The 25,840-nt window shown below is 40.9% G+C and overlaps 1 protein-coding gene across 4 annotated transcripts in view; it reads right to left on the bottom strand.

Annotated features, from left to right (window-relative positions):
• Nucleotides 1-25,840, bottom strand: part of hfp (Poly(U)-binding-splicing factor hfp) — a 525,647-nt gene that overhangs the window by 85,559 nt on the left and 414,248 nt on the right. For all 4 annotated transcript variants that reach the window (XM_071679802.1, XM_071679803.1, XM_071679805.1 and 1 more), the window contains one exon: nucleotides 6,122-6,250. In XM_071679802.1, coding sequence (XP_071535903.1) covers nucleotides 6,122-6,250 — 129 coding nt within the window. The remainder of the gene's footprint in view (nucleotides 1-6,121; nucleotides 6,251-25,840) is intronic.

The raw sequence follows: 25,840 nt of genomic DNA, 5'->3' as shown, positions 1-25,840 counted from the left end.
GTCAGGGAGGTGAATGCAAGAGTTTTGGAGAGAGGAGCAAGTATATAGTCTTTTGTGAATGAAAGGGCTTGGGAAGTGAGTCATTTGTTGTTCGCTGATGATATAGCGCTGGTGGCTGATTCGGGTAAGAAACTGTAGAAGCTGGTGACTGAGTTTGATAAAATGTGTGAAAGAAGAAAGCTGAGAGTAGATGTGAAAAAGAGCAAGGTTATTAGGTACAGTAGGGTTGAGGGACAAGTCAATTGAGAGGTAAGTTTGAATGGAGAAAAACTAGAGGAAGTGAAGCGTATTAGATATCTGGGAGTGGATTTAGCAGTGGATGGAACCATGGAAGCATAAGTGAGTCAAAGGGCGGGGAAGGGGGGGTGAAAGTTCTGGGAGCGCTGAAAAATGTGTGAAAGGCGAGAACATTATCTCGGAAAGCAAAAATGGGTATGTTTGAAGGAATAGTGGTTCCAACAATTTCATATGGCTATGAGGCATAAGCTGTAGATATTGTTGTGCAGAGGAGGGTGGATGTGTTGGAAATGAGATGTTTGAGGACAATATGTGGTGTAGGTGATTTGACTACGTAATGAAAGGGTAAGAAAGATGTGTGGTAATAAAAAGAGTGTGGTTGAGAGAGAAGAAGAGGGTGTATTGAAATGGTTTGGTCGAATGGAGAGAATAAGTGAGGAAAGACTGACAAAGAGGAGCCTTTCACCCTCCCATATGTTCAGGCCCTGATCGCTCAAAATCTTTTTCACTCCATCCTTCCACCTTCAATTTGGTCTCCTGCTTCTCCTCGTTCCATCTACCTCTGACATACATCCTCTTTGTCAATCTTTCCTCACTCATCCTTTCCATCTGACCAAACCATTTAAACACACCCTCTTCTGCTCTCTCAACCACACTCTTTTTATTACCACACACCTCTTTTACCATTTCATTACTTACTTAATCAAACCACCTCACACCTCATATTGTCCTCAAACACTTCATTTTCAACATATCTACACTCCTCCATACAACCCTATCTATGCCTTGCAACCATATAACATTGCTGGAACCACTATTACTTCAAACATACACATTTTTGCTCTCCCAGGTAATGTTCTCACAACCACACATTCTTCAAGGCTTCCAGAACCTTCGCCCCCTCCCACACCCTGTGACTCACTTCTGCTTCCATGGCCCCATCCACTATCAAATCCACTCCTATATATCTGAAACACTTCACTTCCTCCAGGTTTTCTCTATTCAAACTTACCTCCCAATTAACTTGTCCCTCAACCCTACTGAACGTATTAACTTTGCTCTAATTCACATTTACTTTCAGTTTTCTTCTTTCACGCGCTTTACCAAACCCAGTCACCAACTCCAGCAGTTTCTCACCTGAATCAGCCACCAGCGTTGCATCATCAGCGAACAACAACTGACTCATTTCCTAGGCCCTCTCATCCGCAACAAACTGCATACTCGCCCTTCTCTCCAAAACACTTGCATTCATCTCCCTAACAACCCTATCAATAAACATATTAAAGAACCATGGAAACATCACACACCCCTGCCGCAAACCAACATTCACTGGTAACCAATCACCTTCCTCTCTTTCTCCTCATACACATGCTTTACTTCATTGGTAAAAACTTTTCACTGCTTCTAGCAACATACCTCCCACACAATATACTCTTAATACCTTCCACAAAGCATCTCTATCAACCCTATCATATGCCTTCTCCAGAAGCATAAATGCTACATACGAATCCATCTGTTTTTCTAAGTATTTCTCACATACATTCTTCAAAGCAAACACCTGATCCATGCATCCTCTACCACTTCTGAAACCACACTGCTCTTCACCAATCTGATGCTCTGTACATGCCTTCACCCTCTCAATCAATACCCTCCCATTAATTTCTCAGGAATACTCAACAAACTTATACCTCTGTAATTTGAACACACCTTTATCCCCTTTGCCTTTGTATAATGGCACTATGAATGCATTCCGCCAATCCTCAGGCACTTCACCATGAGCCACACATACACTGAATATCCTTACCAACCAGTCAACAACACAGTCACCTCCTTTTTTAATAAATTCCACTGCAATACCATACAAACCCACCACCTTGCCGGCTTTCATCTGCAATGCTTTCACTACCTCTTCTTTGTTCACCAAACCATTCTCCCTTACCCTCTCACTTCGCACACCACCTCGACCAAGACACTCTATATCTCCCACTCTATCATCAAACACATTCAACAAACCTTCAAAGAACTTCACTTTTCACTTCACCACTACTTGTTATTACCTCCCCATTAGCCCCCTTCACCGATGTTCCCATTTGTTCTCTTGTCTTACGCACTTTATTTACCTCCTTCCAAAATATCTTTTTACTCTCCCTATGAATGATACTCTCTCACCCCAACTCTCATTTGCCCTCTTTTTCACCTTTTGCATCTTTCTCTTGACCTCCTGCTGCTTTCTTTTATACATCTCCCAATCATTTGCACCACTTCCCTGTAAAAATCTTCCAAATGCCTCCCTCTTCTCTCTCACTAACAATTTTACTTCTTCATCCCACCACTCACTACCCTTTCTACTCTGCCCACCTCCCACCTTTCTCATACCACAAGCATCTTTTCCGCAAGCCATCACTGCTTCTGTATATACATGTCATTCCTTCCCCACTCATACCTCGCAACCATATAACATTGTTGGAATTACTAGTCCTCCAAACATACCCATTTTTGCTCTCTGAGATAACGTTCTCTCCTTCCACACATTCTTCACTGCTCCCAAAACATTCAACCCCTTCCCACCCTGTGGCTTACTTCTGCTTCCATGGTTCCATTCATTGTTCAGTCCACTCCAAGAATCTAAAATACTTCACTTCCTCCAATTTTTCTCCAAACCAACATCCCAATCATGTACCTCAACCCTACTGAACCTAATGACCTTGATCATATTCACATTTACTCTCAACTTTCTCCTTTCACATACTTTTCCAAACTCAGTCACCAAATTCTGCAGTTTCTCACTCGAATCAGTTACTTGAGCTGTATAATCTGCAAACAACAACTTACTTCCCAGGCCCTCTCATCCCTAACAGACTGCATACTTGCCCCTCTTTCCAAAACTTTAGCATCCCTAACTCCCTAACCATCCCATCCATAAACAAATTAAACAACCACAGTGATATCACACACCCCTGCTGCAGACTGACCTTCAATGAGAACCAATCACTCTCCTCTTTTCCTACTCGTGCACATACCTTACATACTTGGTAAAAACTTTTCACTACTTCTGGTAGTTTACCTCCCACACCATATACTCTTAAGACCTTGCCCAAAGCATCTCTAGTAACCTTATCAGATGCCTTCTCTGGATCCATAAATATCATATACCAATCCATCTGAATTTCTAAGTATTTCTCACACACATTCTTCAAAGCAAACACCTGATCCACACATCCTCTATCACTTCTGAAGCCATTCTGCTCCTCACCAATCTGATGTTCTGTACATGCCTTCAACCTCTCAATCAGTTACCTAACATGCAGTTTTCCAGGTACACTCAACAAACTTACACCTTTGTTATCTGAATATGCACAATGATCCCCTTTGCCTTTGCACAATAGCACTATACATGCATTCCACCAATCCTCAGGCACTTCACTGTGATCCATACATAATGCCTGACCACCTCACTTGGATCTCTAGACTCTCTCTCTCTCTCTCTCTCTCTCTCTCTCTCTCTCTCTCTCTCTCTCTCTCTCTGATACACAGACTACATGTTAATGAATATAAGGCAGATAAAACTCATGCCACAAATTCATTCTTGTACTACAACTTTGAATGTGTAATTGGCTGAACTTTACATTGTTCAGTTCATCTTCCTCTGTTTCTATTTGTTTTTCTCCATAAAAATCACGGTCACAGTGATGGTCATTGTTACTCTCCTCTATGTAGGAGAAACTTATCCAACTTCTACTGACTCAATTAAATCAATGTAGAACTCCAAGATGCCTGCTGGTCAAGACACAGATATCGTATATCAACCTTCCTCTTCGCCACAGAATTGGTAAACAAGCATATCTTATAGTGTAAAACATGGACGTTGCCAATGTAAACAATACACAGACTGTAATGATGTACTTTCCAATCACAGACTGACCTCAAATTAATGCAAACAAATTAAGAATGTCCCAGTCATTGCATATTCCAGACAGCATTTAGGAATATATACATCCCATCCATAATGAATGGGTCACAGAAATGGTGAAGTAAATGCCAAAGACTCAAGAATAAGTGGAAAACATGATTTTTAAGAACATACAGCATAGATACTGCCTTCAAGCAAAATAATGGATGCAATGATGTTAAGATAGTTATTCTAAACCTAAAGGTAACCACACAAGGAAGACACAGATCAAAAAGTCAACATCAATTCTTGAAAGCATACCAAAAAGGTTTCAGACAAAGATACCCTATCGTCTTATGGTAAAAAAAATATACAGACTGACAACAGGCACATTCAAAAGGATGAGAAGGCTCATGGCTGAAGACAATACCTGATGATCTTGGAAAAGATAACTAGGCCAGTAAAGTAGTTACTGAAAAAACACCTTTATACAATAAGCACAACAACTGAGGAGTCAAGCAGTGACTAAGAGAAATGTCATTATTCAACATTCAAGTCAAGTTGTGACAAAATCTCATCATAGGTACCCACTCAGTTCTCAAAGACTCAAGCACCTGAATAACTTAAGCACATTTCAAACTCTTAAGAGTTACATGATCCCAGTCACCTGCCATAATAACAGACAATCAAGCATTTAACAGACAATCCAGCAGTTGTCCACCAAACCTGTCCACAGATAAAATCCTGCACCACATTACCAAACACTAGCATATAAAACTATTTCAAGCTAGCGACCCACAGATTTGGTGAGGGCTAATTGCTAGCCCTGCCCACAAAGCAAAATTCTGGTAAAGGTTTGTAAGCATACTAAAAAAAAAAAAAGAAAAGCACTATTAGTCCCCTCTACTCAGATTTAGAGGTCTCAGGCACCTGAGCAACTGTAGTATCTTCCAGCTTTTCAAAGTGTTAAATGATGTCAGTCACCTCCTACATCAACTAACAATCGAGCAGTGTTCCACCAAACCCGTATGCAGATATAATCTGATGTATAATACCAAAAACTAACACATAAACCTCTATCATGTTAATGACATGCAGATTTTTCCTAAGATGCAAAAACTATAAAAGGATGCAGCACTACTGAAACTAGATGTCACCGCTTCATGTGTAATGACAAGCTTTCATAAGAATGTTAAGGAACAAAATATCAACTATATAATAAAATCAAAATATCTGTACATGAAAAACTACTAATAAAAAATTCATAAATGAATGCAGGCCTTGATTTGGACCTCAGTTGGGGTAATGTCTTAACGAAACGCAGGTGTGACAAGTCAAGGACTCATTCTCTTTGGTCTTCCCATGTGTCTTCTGTATATCAGGCTATACATACAAAACACTAAATGGGTTAATTTCAGGGGTTGCATAATAAATGTCCAATACACCATCATGGAGAGCCTACCATCACCACAACCACCTGAATTTGTTGTGGTAATACAGCACATACAATATGCCTGTAACACAGTGTATATAATATGTAAGCCTTGAGCTGCTTTTTGGTGTAAAGGCTGTCATACAATAATGCAGGTGTACAATTCTGGTCAGAGACCAAAGAAAAATTTCTGTTCATGTTTCTTACACATGAATATAACATTACAAATAAAAACAAACTCATGATTTATTAATGAATTTTCAAAAGATAAATGAAATCAAGACTTTTTTCTGGCAATTCATGAAAAACATTAATTCATGATTTTTTCAGATTATATCATGACCGTGACTCAGGAAATAGGAAAAGGACTTACTGTAAAGAAGAATACCACAAGGGGAATTTATCAATAGAGAACACCAAATGTAGCATCCACAAAGCAGAAGATGAGCTATCAATGGCAAAAAGACGGCAATCTAATAACTGTGTTTTAGTGCCAAAGTTATTTCCAACCAGTCTACCAAATGAGGATCATTCCAATGTAAATCTAAACTCTTCTCACTTACCTTGATTTTACCAAAGGCTTCAAAGACACTCTTGATATCATTCTCTGACAAATCCTGATGAACTGAGGCAATGTAAATACGATTGTAGTAGTTCGCTTCCTCAGTTATCTCATCAATTACAGTCTGGGCCTGGAGGACAAAAGACAATTATCAAACAAATAAAGTGACATAAAAAGAGGTATCTAAAGCATTACAAAAACCTTAACTGTCAGATATGATATAATCTTCATTTCTATATGCATTAATAACAAAGTAGACCTTACACAATCTTTCCAAATATATCCAAAAATTATCATGTGTTTCATTCTTGAATTTCTCCCTTACAAATGGAGTCCAAATTATCAGCAAAGCTTTTTAAGAATTTACTCTAGTAGACATATTGCTAAACCTCTGTTGCGTAAAATTCCAACAATAAATGAAATACCTTCATATTTCCAATTCAAAAAATGTAAAAAACATAACAAATAAATCAAAAGTGCTTGTAGTGATTTTGGAAGGTCTACTATAATCCTAAATAAAGGTACAAAGCCTATTCAAGGGAGGGAAAAAAAAGTAAAAAAAATCATTACACCACCAATTGACTTACATAAACACACTTGATCTTGAAGTAAATTTGCTTATACTATATTCTTTCAGCATAAAGACACCTCTCATAAAATGTATTTATGCATCAAATGCAAGGTTTCCCAAGAGGAAGAGGAGTATCAGGAAGTCATTTAGCAAATGCTGCAAGAAATGATATATTTCCATATTTCATATTTTCCAAAAACAAGAACAGAAGAAACAAACAAGTGAAGATTGCTAATTGAAGGCTCAAGCAGAGGTGTCTGCATATGCATGCATGTAACCAGGATGAGATGGGAGATGTAGGTGCTATGCTTGAAGACAGGAACCTGGATGTTCTGGCTCTAAGTGAGACTATCCAGGTTATGGCTCTAAGTAAGACATAGTCAAAGGATAAAGGAATAAAATGGTTCGGGAATGTTCTGGAGGGTAAATTCAGGGGCTAGGATACGGGTAAGAGCACAGAATATGAGTGGCATTTATGATGAAGGGGCACCAGTGGGATAGTGTGAAAAGGATGCAAGTTCAAGAAGGCTGTGGATTAGAATCAAAGTTGACTGCAAGTGGTGGGCCCTGGTGTTACTGAAAATGAAGAAGGGCTTGTCAAGCTGAAAGCTAAAAGAGGCCTGCTGATCTGGAATACCTGATTTGAAAAACTGGGTGTATATATTAATATACGTGGATGAAACAGGCTAGGAGTCAATGGGCATTATCAGTTTACTTGATAGTTGACAGGCACGCTAAAGACGGGTTGGTGTTATTCATAAAGAAGCCTTCTTTCGCTATGACCCATCCTCATTACATTTACTGAGGATGAACTTCATCAACCATGTATCAAACCAAATCTTGGGTCTCTGCAGGTCCCCTTGTAACATGATGCAATCCATGCTCTTCTTTTCCCTAATGACATGTGCATCACCTGCAAACTTATCCACATATTTTCTGACTAGTCATTCACACAGATCAAGAGGAGTAATGGTCCCAAAACATAAGCCTGGAGAAAGCATATTACAAGGTTGCTAGAGATGCTTTGCAAAAGCTGTTCTGAATATATGATGTTAGAGAAAAACTAAAGTAGTGAAGCATTTTCATCAAGAGAATAAGGCATATGCATGGGAAGAAAGAGAGGAGGGGGATTGGTTCTATATGGAAGTGGGTTAGTGGGTAAATGGTAAGGTGGGCGTGTGATGTCACCATGGCTGTCTAATCTATTGGGTGGTGAAAGAGGTGAATGCAAGGGTCTTGGGGAGGGGGGCAGGTCTTAGTTTGTTGGGAGTAGGAGTGCCTGGGAGGTGAAAAACGATTTGTTTTCTCATGATATAGTTCTGGTGGAAGATTTAAAGTGAGAAATTGCTGAGGACAATTTCTCAGTTAAGATAAGTATGTGTTAGGAGAAAGTTGAGAGTTCAGTGTGAATAAAAGTAAAGTTATTACATTTAGCAGCCAAGAAAGGCAGCTGATTTTGAAATGTAATGTGAGCGAATGGAAAGAGGATGGCTAAAGTGAACTGCTGAGAGAGAGAGAGAGAGAGAGAGAGAGAGAGAGAGAGAGAGAGAGAGAGAGAGAGAGAGAGAGAGAGAGGGGAGGGGGGGGGGGGGGGTAATCCAAAGGGTGGATGAAGGGGCTAAAGTCCTGGGAACATTGAGAAGTGTGTGGAAAAAGAGGTCACCACCTACGAGAGCTAAACTGGGTATGGTGGATGGCAAAGTAGTCCTAACAGTACAGTATGGATGCACGACATGGGCTCTATAGGAAAAAATACTGAGAAGGGTTGATATAATCACCCCTAGTCCCAGCACCACAGGGTGCTAAGAATCTCCAGGTTCCCATCAAACTCTACAGCCAATGAGAGTGAGGGCTAAGACGTTGGTAGTACTGGCCCCTCCGACAACCTTTCCCTCTCTGATAGACCTTCCTCTTTTACTATGCACTATACCAACATTTGTGGTCTCTCTAGTGACCTATATTCTGTTGAACACCATCTGATTAGTACCTCTCTATCTCTTAATTTTTTCTAAGACCCAGCTGTCGAATGATGTTCTCACTAGCCCCTTTTTCATATCCAACTATAATCTCAACTCACAATTCTGTTTAAAAAGCAATTCTCTCTCTGGACACAAGCAAGAGTTGTGCTCCTAATGGTATCCATTCCCTTGTGCTGAAAGAGTGTGCCTCTAAACTTACGCATGAACTTACTTGTCTGTCCTATTTCTGTTTCAGAAACCAGAACTTTTCCTTTTTCATGAAAAGCATGCATTGGTACATTCCACCCCTAAGAAGGGCGACTGTTCTTACTCCTTTGACTATTGTCCTGCTGATTTGACTTCTACCATTTCCAGAGCCTTTCAAACCCTCCTCATCTCCCATATCATTAGACATCTTAAATCTCACAGCCTTTGCTCTGATCACCAGTAAAGCTCCCATAAAGCAAGATCCACTGGTGATATTTTTTCCAAACTTACTACATCTGGTCATCATCCATGAAAGATTTGGGGAATCCTATGTTGCTGTCCCTGATAGGGGGTGGCACTGGGGTCTCATCTCTAAGCTACCCTCTTTCAGCTTCCCTCTCTCACCTTGCTCCCCAATCTCTAGCTTCCTCTCTGGCCGATCTATCTCTGTGGTTGTTGATGGATCAGCCTCTCCCCTTTCTCCATCAACAGCAGTATCCCTTAAAGTTCTGTCCTGTTTGCTACACTTTTTTGCCTTTTTATCAACAATTTCCTTTTTTTCACAGATAGCCAAATGATCTCATACACTGACAACTCAATACTGCATTCCTTCACATCCTTCAATTCTGTTCCTTCTCTCACTTGATCTGCATATCGTCTCAACACAACTTCCTCGATACACTAAAACTCAAGACACTATATCTCAGTGAGGTATACGAAATATGGTCAAGCTCAATACCTCTAAGACCTTTTTTCAGCACCAGATTATACACAGATCTACATGGATGAGGAATCATATGGAAGAACAAAAGACTTTGATTGACTATGTGGCAGTGAATCAAAGACTGAGAAAGGCTGTGCTGGATGCTAGAGTCATTTCGTGGTTCTTGTGGGGATGAACACCGGGGAGAAGAGGAGGTATGGTGTAAGGAAGAATAAAGAGGTAAAAGCATTGGCAAGCAAGAAGATGAATCGGGAAAATACAAGGAAGAGTATGAAAGGAAGGTAACTGAGAGCTCAGATGGAAATGCAGGGAATGTAGGAATACAGTCATGTGTGAATGTGGTGTTTAAAATGTTTAGGGAAATACATATAAAGGTTGCAGAATCAGCAGTTATAAATAAGGGAGCAAGATACAGGAATAAAAAAGGGCAATGCATGATAAACAGAAGAGATTAGAAATGCTGCAGAAGAGAAGAAAAAGGCATATGGCAGATTCTCAATAGGAATGTATCAGTGGAAGTTCAGCAAAGGAGGAGGGAAAAATATAAAATATGTAAGCAAAATGTAGTAAAGAAGCTGATAGAGGAAAGCAGAGTATATAAAGATTTTGGAAAAGTTAAGTGAAAAGTTTTGGGATGATAAGAAACTATGCTGGGAGGAGGTAAAAAAGGTAAGAGAGGAAATGTTGATGGGAGAAGTAAGGAAGGGGAATTGCTGAATCAAAAGGAGGAAGTGAAAGGAAGATGGAAAGAGTAATTTGAAGAAATGATGAATGCGGGGGAAGGGAAGGCAGCAGTTTTCATATGCATGGGTATGGAGGAGGGAAGGGAGAGGATACAAGTGCAGGAGCCTATAACAAAGGAGGTAAGAAGGGCAATAATGAGGCTGAAGGTAGGAAAGGCACCTGGAGTGGATGGGAATATGGCTGACATATATATATACATATATATATATATATATATATATATATATATATATATATATATATATATATATATATATATATATTTTTTTCTTTTTTCTTTGCTTTGTCGCTGTCTCCCGCGTTTGCGAGGTAGCGCAAGGAAACAGACGAAAGAAATGGCCCAACCCACCCCCATACACATGTATATACATACGTCCACACACGCAAATATACATACCTACACAGCTTTCCATGGTTTACCCCAGACGCTTCACATGCCTTGATTCAATCCACTGACAGCAAGTCAACCCCGGTATACCACATCGCTCCAATTCACTCTATTCCTTGCCCTCCTTTCACCCTCCTGCATGTTCAGGCCCCGATCACACAAAATCTTTTTCACTCCATCTTTCCACCTCCAATTTGGTCTCCCTCTTCTCCTCGTTCCCCCCACCTCCGACACATATATCCTCTTGGTCAATCTTTCCTCACTCATTCTCTCCAAGTGACCAAACCATTTCAAAACACCCTCTTCTGCTCTCTCAACCACGCTCTTTTTATTTCTACACATCTCTCTTACCCTTACGTTACTTACTTGATCAAACCACCTCACACCACACATTGTCTTCAAACATCTCATTTCCAGCACATCCATCCTCCTGCGCACAACTCTATCCATAGTCCACGCCTCGCAACCATACAACATTGTTGGAACCACTATTCCTTCAAACATACCCATTTTTGCTTTCCGAGATAATGTTCTCGACTTCCGCACATTCTTCAAGCCTCCCAGAATTTTCGCCCCCTCCCCCACCCTATGATCCACTTCTGCTTCCATGTTTCCATCCGCTGCCAGATCCACTCCCAGATATCTAAAACACTTCATTTCCTCCAGTTTTTCTCCATTCAAACTCACCTCCCAATTGACTTGACCCTCAACCCTACTGTACCTAATAACCTTGCTCTTATTCACATTTACTCTTAACTTTCTTCTTTCACACACTTTACCAAACTCAGTCACCAGCTTCTGCAGTTTCTCACATGAATCAGCCACCAGTGCTGTATCATCAGCGAACAACAACTGACTCACTTCCCAAGCTCTCTCATCCCCAACAGACTTCATACTTGCCCCTCTTTCCAAAACTCTTGCATTCACCTCCCTAACAACCCCATCCATAAACAAATTAAACAACCATGGAGACATCACACACCCCTGCCGCAAACCTACATTCACTGAAGAAAGAATACTTCCCACGCATTCCTCACGAGTCGTAGAAGGCAACTAAAGAGGATGGGAGCAGGGGGCTAGAAACCCTCCCCTCCTTGTATCTTAACTTTTTAAAAGGGGAAACAGAAGAAGGAGTTACGCGGGGAGTGCTCATCCTCCTCGAAGGCTCAGATTGGGGTGTCTAAATGTGTGTGGATGTAACCAAGATGAGAAAAAAGAGAGATAAGTCGTATGTTTGAGGACAAGAACCTGGATGTTTTGGCTCTGAGTGAAACGAAGCTCAAGGGTAAAGGGGAAGAGTGGTTTGTAAATCTCTTAGGAGTAAAGTCAGGGGTTAGTGAGAGGACAAGAACGAGAGAAGGAGTAGCACTACTCCTGAAACAAGAGTAGTGGGAGTATGTGATAGAATGTAGGAAAGTAAACTCTAGAGTTATATGGGTAAAACTGAAAGTGGATGGAGAGAGATGGGTGATTATTGATGCATATGCACCTGGGCATGAGAAGAAAGATCATGAGAGGCAAGTATTTTAGGAGCAGCTGAATGAGTGTGTTAGTAGTTTTGATGCACAAGACTGGGTTACAGTGATGGGTGATTTGAATGCAAAGGTGAGTAATGTGGCAGTTGAGGGAATAATTGGTGTACATGGGGTGTTCAGTGTTGTAAATAGGAATGGTGAAGAGCTTGTAGATTTATGTGCTGAAAATGGACTGGTGATTGGGAATACCTGGTTTAAAAAGAGATATACATAACTATACGTATGGAAGTAGGAGAAATGGCCAGAAAGAACTATTGGATTAAATGTTAATTGACAGGAATGCGAAAGAGAGACTTTTGGATGCTAATGTGCTGAGAGGTGCAACTGGAGGGATGTCTAATCATTATCTTGTGGAGGCAAGGTTGAAGATTTGTAGAGGTTTTCAGAAAAGGAGAGAATGTTGGGGTAAAGAGAGCAGTGAGAGTAAGTGAGCTTGGGAAGGAGACTTGTGTGAGGAAGTACCAGGAGAGACTGAGTACAGAATGGAAAAAGGTGAGATCAAAGGACAAAGGGGAAGTGAGGGAGGAATGGGATGTATTTAGGGAAGCAGTGATGGCTTGTGCAAAAGATGCTTGTGGCATGAGAAGCGTGGGAGGTGGACAGATTAGAAAGGGTAATGAGTGGTGGGATGAAGTAGTAAGATTATTAGTGAAAGAGAAGAGAGAGGCATTTGGACAATTCTTGCAGGGAAATAATGCAAATGAGTGGAAGATGTATAAAAGAAAGAGGCAGGTCAAGAGAAAGGTGCAAGAGGTGAAAAAGAGGGTAAATGAGAGTTGGGGTGAGAGAGTATCATTAAATCTTAGGGAGAATAAAAAGATGTTTTGGAAGGAGGTAAATAAAATACGAAAGACAAGGGAACAAATGTGAACTTCAGTGAAGGGGGCTAATGGGGAGGTGATAACAAGAAGTGGCGATGTGAGAAGGAGATGGAGTGAGTATTTTGAAGGTTTGTTGAATGTGTTTGATGATAGAGTGGCAGATATAGAGTGTTTTGGTCGAGGTGATGTGCAAAGTGAGAGGGTTAGGGAAAATAATTTGATAAACAGAGAAGAGGTAGTAAAAGCTTTGCGGAAGATGAAAGCCAGCACGGCAGCGGGTTTGGATGGTATTGCAGAGGGGGTGACTGTATTGTTGACTGGTTGGTAACGTTATTTAATATATGTATGACTCATGGTGAGGTGCTTGAGGACTGGCAAAATGCTTGCATAGTGCCATTGTACAAAGGTAAAGGGGATAAAGGTGAGTGCTCAAATTACAGAGGTATAAGTCTGTTGAGTATTCCTGGGAAATCATATGGGAGGGTATTGATTGAGAGGGTGAAGGCATGTGCAGAGCATCAGACTGGGGAAGAGCAGTGTGGTTTCAGAAGTGGTAGAGGATGTGTGGATCAGGTGTTTGCTTTCAAGAATGTATGTGAGAAATACTTAGAAAAGCAAATGGATTTGTATGTAGCATTTATGGATCTGGAGAAGGCATATGATAAGAGCTGATAGAGATGCTCTGTGGAAGATATTAAGAATATATGGTGTGGGAGGCAAGTTGTTAAAAGCAGTGAAAAGTTTTTATCAAGGATGCAAGGCATGTGTATGTGTAGGAAAAGAGGAAAGTGACTGGTTCTCAGTGAATGTTGGTTTGAGGCAGGGGTGCCTGATGTCTCCATGGTTGTTTAATTTGTTTATGGATGGGATTCTTAGGGATGTGAATGCAAGAGTTTTGGAAAGAGGGGCAAGTATGCAGTCTGTTGAGAATGAGAGCTTGGGAACTGAGTCAGTTGTTGCTCGCTGATGGTACAGCACTGGTGGCTGATTCATGTGAGAAACTGCAGAAGCTGGTGACTGAGTTTGGTAAAGTGTGTGAAAGAAGAAAGCTGAGAGTAAATGTGAATAAGAGCAAGTTTTTTAGGTACAGTAGGGTTGAGGGACAAGTCAATTGGGAGGTAAGTTTGAATGGAGAAAAACTGGAGGAAGTGAAGTGTTTTAGATATCTGGGAGTGGATTTGGCAGCGGATGGAACCATGGAAGCGGAAGTGAATCATAGGGTAGGGGAGGAGCCGAAAGTTCTGGGAGTGTTGAAGAATGTGTGGAAGTCAAGAACATTATCTCGGAAAGCAAAAATGGGTATGTTTGAAGGAATATTGGTTCCAACAATGTTGTATGGTTGCGAAGCGTGGGCTATGGATAGAGTTGTGCGCAGGAGGGTGGATGTGCTGGAAATGAGATGTTTGAGGACAATATGTGGTGTGAGGTGGTTTGATCAAGTAAGTAATAATACGGTAAGAGAGATGTGTGGTAATAAAAAGAGTGTGGTTGAGAGAGCAGAAGAGGGTGTTTTGAAATGGTTTGTTCACAAGGAGAGAATGAGTAAGGAAAGATTGACCAAGAGGATATATGTGTCAGAGGTGGAGGGAACGAGGAGAAGTGGGAGACCAAATTGGAGGTGGAAAGATGGAGTGAAAAAGATTTTGAGTGATCAGGGCCTGAACATGCAGGAGGGTGAAAGGCTTGCAAGGAACAGAGTGAATGGGAATGATGTGGTATACCGGGGTCGATGTGCTGTCAATGGATTGAACCAGGGCATGTGAAGCATCTGGTGTAAACCATTAAACCATGGAAAGTTCTGTGGGGCCTGGATGTGGAAAGGGAGCTGTGGTTTCGGTGCATTATACATGACAGCTAGAGACTGTGTGTGAACAAATGTGGCCTTTGTTGTCTTTTCCTAGTCCTACCTCGAACACATGCAAGGGGAAGGGGGTTGTTATTTCATGTGTGGCAGGGTGGCGATGGGAATGAATAAACGCAGACAGTATGAATTATGTACATGTGTATATATGTATATGTCTGTGTGAGTATATATATTTATACGTTGAGATGTATAGGTATGTATATTTGCGTGTGTGAACGTGTATGTATATACATGTATATGTGGGTGGTTTAGGCCATTCTTTCGTCTGTTTCTTTACGCTACCTCGCTAATGCGGGAGACAGTGACAAAGTAAAATATAAATAAATATATATGGATGGAGTGAAAAGTGAGATGAAAGCAAAACTAGGGAAAAGGGGTGCAGAGATGGAGTGAGGCATTAAAGTATGGTTGCTGATGGCAAGCCTGTTTGCAGATGCTACTATGTTGTTTGCGGAGAGTGAGGAGTAGTTGTAGAAGGTTGTTAGTCCGTTTTATGATTAGTGTAAGCAGAGAAGATTTAAGGTAAATGCAAGAAAAAGTAAAGTAATGGTGTTTCAAAGGAAACAGAGTGAAAGTATAGATTTTGTAAAACCATATGTAGTAAAAGAGGAAAGTGTACTAAATTATGCTGTGGTTATGGGGAGGGGGGGGAAGACTGGAAGAAGTGAGGGAATTTAAGTATCTGGGAGCTGTCTTGGGTAAGGGTGTCGATATGGAAGGAGAGATAAGGGAAAGAGCAGTACAGGGTACAGGAGTCATTGGGTCCCTTAGTAGAATAATGAAGGGTGAAGGTGTATGTGTGGAAGTGAAGAGATGACTAAGGGACAGCCCTGACCTATGCAGCCAAAACATGGACATGGAATGAAGCACAGAGGTCAAGAATCCAGGTGGTGGAAATGAGCTATTTGAGAAGAGCATGTGGTGTGACTAGATGGAACAAAGAAAGAAATGAAAGGGTGTATGAGAAATGCTATATGGCATGGAATGCAAAGGAAATGAATTGTGGAGTGGTAGAATGGGTGAAACATCACATTCTGAGGTGGTTTGGGCATGTGGAAAGAATGAAAGACTGGGAGTTTACAAGGAGAGTGTATGACAGTACAATTAAAGGGGTTGGTGTGAGTGGAAGACTGCCTGTGACATGGGCAAATAGAGTAGAGGAACATTGGAGAAAGAGAGACAAAGGAAGAATGCGTGGAATGATGTATACATGCAAGGCATGTAAGGACAAGGATAAGTGGAAACTTTTGCTATGGCCATCCCTTGATGGGAGTTCCTGGAGGGAAAGGGCATCACAGATATAGATAGATTAATTGAAGACTCAGTTTCTACCCATTTCTATATTGAAAATTTCTCACAACTCTCCTTTCCTTTGATGGTTCTGTAATTCCACCTCTTGACTCAATGAACATACTTAGTATTACTTTAACATCTACCCTATCTTGGAAACCTTACATTACAAAAATAGCAATGTTAACCTATAGAAACTGGAAATTTTGTTCAGATGTAAAAATTCCCTTTCTCTTAAACATTTACTCCCTTTATACAAAGGACTGATTCGTCCTCGTATGGAGTACTGCTCTCACATCTGGGGTGCCTCTAGCTCTGCATCTGTACTTGAGAGAGATGAGTCAAAAGCAGTCTGACTTACAAACTCGCCCAGGTTAACCTCAAAACTTGACATACCTTCCCTTCAGTACAATGCTGGCTCAGTTTCCCTCTTCTATAGGTATCACTTTGATTTTTGCTCCTGAGAGCTGGCTGCTTGTGTGCCCCCATCACTAGCTAAACCAAGCAATACTTAGCACGTTGCTGCATCATGTGGGGTCATTGGCATTTCAAGGGTGAACTGTTTTATAACTGTTACTTTCCAGACACCTCCAAGTTTTGGAACCCTCTACACTTTCATGTCTTTCCCAATAACTATTACCTGGCACATTATAAAAGACAGGTCTTTCACTTCCTCCAAAATTCATAAATTCTTTCCCCTTACCTCGTCTTCTCCCTTTTCATTAACCTCTCTATATTTCAATTACGACCCACCCTTGATGTAGACTTCTGTCTGTGACTGGAGCCTCCAACTTGAAAAAAAATACTGTAGTGAAAAGAATTTTATACTTATGGGGCCCCATCTCTTCAACATTCTCTACCCTTAAACAACTTCTTAAACTTATGCCCTATTCCTACATTTCTAAAAGAACAGTGTGTTGTGTACAACATGATCGGTTTTAAAAACAAGAGGAAAAAGGCTGTCGTCAGGTCACCCCTCATTCTTCTCTCTTCCTAGATCAGCAAATTTAATGCCCTGTGTCTCAGTTTTCTTACTTCTGGTTTCTTCTTTGTTGCCCTTCTCTTGAGTTTCTCTATAATAAGCTCTGAGCTTCTTTAAGTGTGGTGACCAAACTTCAAAAGCATATTCTTGCTTCATCCTTATACATGACATGAACAGCAAACTAAATATTTCCTTACCGTCATATACTTCATTGCTATCCTAATATTTGCCAAAACACAATTTGTCTCCTTAACTATTCTTCTATCTAATGTGGAAGTCTAACAACATGTTAAGGATACTGTCAACTCCCAAGTCCTCATCCAAAAAATTCTGAAGTTTACTCTATGGTAGATAATAATCATACTGAGGTCTTCTTTCATTCTGTCCCATCCTCTAATTACCTTACAATTGCTTGGGTTGAATTTCATTAACCTTGTGTCAGACCAACTCTGTAATCTGCGTTGGAAATTAAATGCTTAAGAACAGTATGTGCTGAGGGGGATTTATTGTGAATAAGGAACGAAGTAATCAGTAAGAACATTAGGTAGGAGCTTCTGCTAACACTGTGCTTGGGTTGTCCTCTGCCAGTGGCCTTTAAGGAACTAAAGGCTACAAAGCAGTAATTGAGTTCACTAGTTATGAAGACTATTTCTGTGGACAACCCCCTTAAGGAAGTTCCAGAAGGGAACAGGCATCAAAGATATAGATAGATAGACAGACGGAACAATTGAGTAACACAGTGATGTGGTATGACAGCTGAAGAGGGAAGCATTAAATGGTTTGGACATATGGAAAGGATGAGTAAAGAGGTTGACTAAGTTTGTACAAAAAATGTCAAAAGTGGAAGAAACAAGAAAGGAAAAATGAAGAGGTGATGGAAGGATGGAATTCTGCTTTGAGTAATTAGGACCTGAACATGTAGGAGAGTGTGAGGTGTGCAAGGGATAGAGTGGTATAGTGCTGTCGCAATATAGCATGCTTTGATATAATGTTCTCAACATAGTGCTGACTCCTGAATTACACCCATTTTTTATTATAACACATGTAAGGCATGTGTACGTGTAGGAAGAGAGGAAAGTGATTGGTTCTCAGTGAATGTAGGTTTGCGGCAGGGGTGTGTGATGTCTCCATGGTTGTTTAATTTGTTTATGGATGGGGTTGTTAGGGAGGTAAATGCAAGAGTTTTGGAAAGAGGGGCAAGTATGAAGTCTGTTGGGGATGAGAGAGCTTGGGAAGTGAGTCAGTTGTTGTTCGCTGATGATACAGCGCTGGTGGCTGATTCATGTGAGAAACTGCAGAAGCTGGTGACTGAGTTTGGTAAAGTGTGTGGAAGAAGAAAGTTAAGAGTAAATGTGAATAAGAGCAAGGTTATTAGGTACAGTAGGGTTGAGGGTCAAGTCAATTGGGAGGTGAGTTTGAATGGAGACATACTGGAGGAAGTGAAGTGTTTTAGATATCTGGGAGTGGATCTGGCAGCGGATGGAAACATGGAAGCGGAAGTGGATCATAGGGTGGGGGAGGGGGCGAAAATTCTGGGGGCCTTGAAGAATGTGTGGAAGTCGAGAACATTATCTCGGAAAGCAAAAATGGGTATGTTTGAAGGAATAGTGGTTCCAACAATGTTGTATGGTTGCGAGGCGTGGGCTATGGATAGAGTTGTGCGCAGGAGGATGGATGTGCTGGAAATGAGATGTTTGAGGACAATGTGTGGTGTGAGGTGGTTTGATCGAGTGAGTAACGTAAGGGTAAGAGAGATGTGTGGAAATAAAAAGAGCGTGGTTGAGAGAGCAGAAGAGGGTGTTTTGAAGTGGTTTGGGCACATGGAGAGAATGAGTGAGGAAAGATTGACCAAGAGGATATATGTGTCGGAGGTGGAGGGAACGAGGAGAAGAGGGAGACCAAATTGGAGGTGGAAAGATGGAGTGAAAAAGATTCTGTGTGATCGGGGCCTGAACATGCAGGAAGGTGAAAGGAGGGCAAGGAATAGAGTGAATTGGAGCGATGTGGTATACCGGGGTTGACGTGCTGTCAGTGGATTGAATCAAGGCATGTGAAGCGTCTGGGGTAAACCATGGAAAGCTGTGTAGGTATGTATATTTGCGTGTGTGGACGTATGTATATACATGTGTATGGGGGGGGGTTGGGCCATTTCTTTCGTCTGTTTCCTTGCGCTACCTCGCAAACGCGGGAGACAGCGACAAAGTATAATAAAAAAAAATAATATATAACAAGCTGTTGCAATATAACACAAGCCCAGTTGGCCTTAAGCCATGGAGAAAAAATGTTAAGCATGCCATACTGCCCACCACTTCACTTCTCTTTTAGCATTCTAAGAGTAAAGATGCATCTTTGCCATTTGTATATTTCTACACTTCTGCCCACTTGAACTAGTCGCCACAATGCATAAGCATCCAGCAAGTACTCCTACTGCAAGCGAGCCTGTTCAAGATAGTCAATGAACTTGAGCGTAGGTCAAGTACGTCAGTAGTTGCTCACCGTTATGCCATTAATGAGAGCAACACCTGCACCATAGAGAAGGAGAGTAAATGTATCAGAAAAGCCATCTGTCAGCCATCTATTTCATATATGGCAATAAATCTGAAGTTGTCAACATATGTGAAGATGGAGAATGCCCTGGAAATCTAGGCACAAGAAATGTGAGTGTGAGTTTCCCATGACTGGACAAAGAATTGAAAATACACCCATCCAAATTCAAGAGGAACTTATGAAGAAAGAAGGTTAGCCAGTGAGTTAAAGTAAATTTACTGCCAGTCAAAACTTGCTTCATAATTCTATCAGACATGTCAGCCATAGAAATCTGACTCTATCATGTGAGGCTTGAGGCTGCAACAGCTGAGGAAGTGGCTGGCACCCCAGAAAATTATTGAGGAGAAAGGTTACACACTGGATCAGGTATTGATCAAAATCAGATCTAAAATCAATGGTAACTAGTTAACTAGGTCTGTGTTTGATCAAATCATTGATATTTTGCAAGTGTGTTGTTGTCTTCCATTTGTTAAAGTTTTGTGAGTTGGTTCTAAAGCTTCCTCTGATGATTGATCTACTGTAATACATAATTTCTGTGCATCAACATATTATCCTATAGTAATGGATATATAATACCGCTCATATGACTCAACATAGCATCCAGCCTTGATTTTCATATAAGTAATGTATTCATCACTGTCCATGTTCATCATGTTTTTATATATTCTTTTCCACAATTCTCTTTAGTCGGTTTATGACACACTAAAAATGAATAACACAAAGTACAATACTAAGAAATATAGTGAAAAAGAAGTATAGGCAGTACAACAGAGTAATGTTGAAAACATCTCCAGATCAGGAAGGGAAGTCTGGAATTCTCACGGTACAAAATATACATCTTACTCCATGAGTGAGACAGTAAACTGTAAGCTTGAATATTTTTCTGCACCTTTCTCTTCAGTAGGTTTATAACTAGTTCACTAGTTCATGCACTAAAATTATGTTAAATATTATGAAAAATTATGGAAATATGAATGGTACAGTAAAACATTTGTAATTCAGGTAGGCAACATAGAGTGAGTGATCATATTTCAGTTAAAACATTTATCATTTTTGGGATGAATGATACAGGTATATTGTATTACATTTATACTCTACCAGTATTTTTTCTACATAACTGTCTTCAACAGGTTCTTACTTAATGCATGCTTTCATATTATCTACATATTCAGAATGATTACTATACAGCAAACCCTTACCTAGCCTATCTCAGTGTCCAAAGATGTGACAAAAAGGCATATATCTTTCAATGATTTCCTGAGAGTTGTATACTGTTATCAATGCTTGGATAACATTTTGATTTTGAGAGTTATTTAGTACAGCATTTCTATTGCATAACCTCTCTGAGTAAATTATGCATTTTCCTTCTACAATCCCTAACCCCTTACATAAATAGAAATGGGTGCAAGAGGTGAAAAAAAGGGCAAATGAGAGTTGGGGTGAGAGAGTATCATTAAATTTTAGGGAGAATAAAAAGATGTTCTGGAAGGAGGTAAATAAAGCGCGTAAGACAAGGGAGCAAATGGGAACTTCAGTGAAGGGCGCAAATGGGGAGGTGATAACAAGTAGTGGTGATGTGAGAAGGAGATGGAGTGAGTATTTTGAAGGTTTGTTGAATGTGTTTGATGATAGAGTGGCAGATATAGGGTGTTTTGGTCGAGGTGGTGTGCAAAGTGAGAGGGTTAGGGAAAATGATTTGGTAAACAGAGGAGAGGTAGTGAAAGCTTTGCGGAAGATGAAAGCCGGCAAGGCAGCAGGTTTGGATGGTATTGCAGTGGAATTTATTAAAAAAGGGGGTGACTGTATTGTTGACTGGTTGGTAAGGTTATTTAATGTATGTATGACTCATGGTGAGGTGCCTGAGGATTGGCGGAATGCGTGCATAGTGCCATTGTACAAAGGCAAAGGGGATAAGAGTGAGTGCTCAAATTACAGAGGTATAAGTTTGTTGAGTATTCCTGGTAAATTATATGGGAGGGTATTGATTGAGAGGGTGAAGGCATGTACAGAGCATCAGATTGGGGAAGAGCAGTGTGGTTTCAGAAGTGGTAGAGGATGTGTGGATCAGGTGTTTTCTTTGAAAAATGTATGTGAGAAATACTTAGAAAAGCAAATGGATTTGTATGTAGCATTTATGGATCTGGAGAAGGCATATGATAGAGTTGATAGAGATGCTCTGTGGAAGGTATTAAGAATATATGGTGTGGGAGGAAAGTTGTTAGAAGCAGTGAAAAGTTTTTATCGAGGATGTAAGGCATGTGTACGTGTAGGAAGAGAGGAAAGTGATTGGTTCTCAGTGAATGTAGGTTTGCGGCAGGGGTGTGTGATGTCTCCATGGTTGTTTAATTTGTTTATGGATGGGGTTGTTAGGGAGGTAAATGCAAGAGTTTTGGAAAGAGGGGCAAGTATGAAGTCTGTTGGGGATGAGAGAGCTTGGGAAGTGAGTCAGTTGTTGTTCGCTGATGATACAGCGCTGGTGGCTGATTCATGTGAGAAACTGCAGAAGCTGGTGACTGAGTTTGGTAAAGTGTGTGAAAGAAGAAAGTTAAGAGTAAATGTGAATAAGAGCAAGGTTATTAGGTACAGTAGGGTTGAGGGTCAAGTCAATTGGGAGGTGAGTTTGAATGGAGAAAAACTGGAGGAAGTGAAGTGTTTTAGATATCTGGGAGTGGATCTGGCAGCGGATGGAACCATGGAAGCGGAAGTGGATCATAGGGTGGGGGAGGGGGCGAAAATTCTGGGGGCCTTGAAGAATGTGTGGAAGTCGAGAACATTATCTCGGAAAGCAAAAATGGGTATGTTTGAAGGAATAGTGGTTCCAACAATGTTGTATGGTTGCGAGGCGTGGGCTATGGATAGAGTTGTGCGCAGGAGGATGGATGTGCTGGAAATGAGATGTTTGAGGACAATGTGTGGTGTGAGGTGGTTTGATCGAGTGAGTAACGTAAGGGTAAGAGAGATGTGTGGAAATAAAAAGAGCGTGGTTGAGAGAGCAGAAGAGGGTGTTTTGAAGTGGTTTGGGCACATGGAGAGAATGAGTGAGGAAAGATTGACCAAGAGGATATATGTGTCGGAGGTGGAGGGAACGAGGAGAAGAGGGAGACCAAATTGGAGGTGGAAAGATGGAGTGAAAAAGATTTTGTGTGATCGGGGCCTGAACATGCAGGAGGGTGAAAGGAGGGCAAGGAATAGAGTGAATTGGAGCGATGTGGTATACCGGGGTTGACGTGCTGTCAGTGGATTGAATCAAGGCATGTGAAGCGTCTGGGGTAAACCATATATATATATATATATATATATATATATATATATATATATATATATATATATATATATATATATATATATATATATATTTTGTGTGAATAAATTGTACATTTCCTTTTCCATAGCCAGAGGTTGAACCATTATGTGACATTCATTTTTTTTTTTTCATTCATTTCAAGCTAAAAGTTTGTTTTCTAAATTGTTTCTTACATTTTTCATATGTATATATATGTATGTGTGTGTGTGTGTGTGTGTGTGCGTGTGTGTGTGTGTGTGTGTGTGTGTGTGTATATGTATATATATATGTATATTATCCCTGGGGATAGGGGTGAAAGAATACTTCCCACGTATTCCTCGCGTGTCGTAGAAAGCGACTAGAGGGGACGGGAGCGGGGGGCCGGAAATCCTCCCCTCCTTGTATTAACTTTCTAAAATGGGAAACAGAAGAAGGAGTCACGCGGGGAGTGATCATCCTCCTCGAAGGCTCAGAGTGGGGTGCCTAAATGTGTGGATGTAACCAAGATGTGAAAAAAGGAGAGATAGGTAGCATGTTTGAGGAAAGGAACCTGGATGTTTTGGCTCTGAGTGAAACGAAGCTCAAGGGTAAAGGGGAAGAGTGGTTTGGAAATGTCTGGGGAGTGAAGTCAGGGGTTAGTGAGAGGACAAGAGCAAGGGAAGGAGTAGCAATACTCCTGAAACAGGAGTTGTGGGAGTATGTGATAGAATGTAAGAAAGTAAATTCTCGGTTAATATGGGTAAAATTGAAAGTTGATGGAGAGAGGTGGGTGATTATTGGTGCATATGCACCTGGGCATGAGAAGAAAGATCATGAAAGGCAAGTGTTTTGGGAGCAGCTGAATGAGTGTGTTAGCGGTTTTGATGCACGAGACTGGGTTATAGTGATGGGTGATTTGAATGCAAAGGTGAGTAATGTGGCAGTTGAGGGAATAATTGGTATGCATGGGGTGTTCAGTGTTGTAAATGGAAATGGTGAAGAGCTTGTAGATTTATGTGCTGAAAAAGGACTGATGATTGGGAATACCTGGTTTAAAAAGCGAGATATACATAAGTATACTTATGCAAGTAGGAGAGATGGCCAGAGAGCGTTATTGGATTACGTGTTAATTGACAGGCGTGCGAAAGAGAGACTTTTGGATGTTAATGTGCTGAGAGGTGCAACTGGAGGGATGTCTGATCATTATCTTGTGGAGGCTAAGGTGAAGATTAGTATGGGTTTTCAGAAAAGAGGAGTGAATGTTGGGGTGAAGAAGGTGGTGAGAGTAAGTGAGCTTGGGAAGGAGACCTGTGTGGGGAAGTACCAGGAGAGACTGTGTACAGAATGGAAAAAGGTGAGAACAATGGAAGTAAGGGGAGTGGGGGAGGAATGGGATGTATTTAGGGAATCAGTGATGGATTGCGCAAAAGATGCTAGTGGCATGAGAAGAGTGGGAGGTGGGCTGTTTAGAAAGGGTAGTGAGTGGTGGGATGAAGAAGTAAGAGTATTAGTGAAAGAGAAGAGAGAGGCATTTGGACGATTTTTGCAGGGAAAAAATGCAATTGAGTGGGAGAAGTATAAAAGAAAGAGACAGGAGGTCAAGAGAAAGGTGCAAGAGGTGAAAAAAAGGGCAAATGAGAGTTGGGGTGAGAGACTATCAGTAAATTTTAGGGAGAATAAAAAGATGTTCTGGAAGGAGGTAAATAGGGTGCGTAAGACAAGGGAGCAAATGGGAACTTCAGTGATGGGCGTAAATGGGGAGGTGATAACAAGTAGTGGTGATGTGAGAAGGAGATGGAATGAGTATTTTGAAGGTTTGTTGAATGTGTCTGATGACAGAGTGGCAGATATAGGGTGTTTTGGTCGAGGTGGTGTGCAAAGTGAGAGGGTTAGGGAAAATGATTTGGTAAACAGAGAAGAGGTAGTAAAAGCTTTGCGGAAGATGAAAGCCGGCAAGGCAGCAGGTTTGGATGGTATTGCAGTGGAATTTATTAAAAAAGGGGGTGACTGTATTGTTGACTGGTTGGTAAGGTTATTTAATGTATGTATGACTCATGGTGAGGTGCCTGAGGATTGGCGGAATGCGTGCATAGTGCCATTGTACAAAGGCAAAGGGGATAAGAGTGAGTGCTCAAATTACAGAGGTATAAGTTTGTTGAGTATTCCTGGTAAATTATATGGGAGGGTATTGATTGAGAGGGTGAAGGCATGTACAGAGCATCAGATTGGGGAAGAGCAGTGCGGTTTCAGAAGTGGTAGAGGATGTGTGGATCAGGTGTTTGCTTTGAAGAATGTATGTGAGAAATACTTAGAAAAGCAAATGGATTTGTATGTAGCATTTATGGATCTGGAGAAGGCATATGATAGAGTTGATAGAGATGCTCTGTGGAAGGTATTAAGAATATATGGTGTGGGAGGCAAGTTGTTAGAAGCAGTGAAAAGTTTTTATCGAGGATGTAAGGCATGTGTACGTGTAGGAAGAGAGGAAAGTGATTGGTTCTCAGTGAATGTAGGTTTGCGGCAGGGGTGTGTGATGTCTCCATGGTTGTTTAATTTGTTTATGGATGGGGTTGTTAGGGAGGTAAATGCAAGAGTCCTGGAAAGAGGGGCAAGTATGAAGTCTGTTGGGGATGAGAGAGCTTGGGAAGTGAGTCAGTTGTTGTTCGCTGATGATACAGCGCTGGTGGCTGATTCATGTGAGAAACTGCAGAAGCTGGTGACTGAGTTTGGTAAAGTGTGTGGAAGAAGAAAGTTAAGAGTAAATGTGAATAAGAGCAAGGTTATTAGGTACAGTAGGGTTGAGGGTCAAGTCAATTGGGAGGTGAGT

Source organism: Panulirus ornatus, chromosome 30 (assembly GCF_036320965.1).
Source record: "Panulirus ornatus isolate Po-2019 chromosome 30, ASM3632096v1, whole genome shotgun sequence".
In the NCBI taxonomy this organism is placed as follows: domain Eukaryota; kingdom Metazoa; phylum Arthropoda; class Malacostraca; order Decapoda; family Palinuridae; genus Panulirus; species Panulirus ornatus.
The sequence above is the reverse complement of the archived record's forward strand: the minus strand, read 5'-3'. Positions and strand labels throughout refer to the sequence as shown.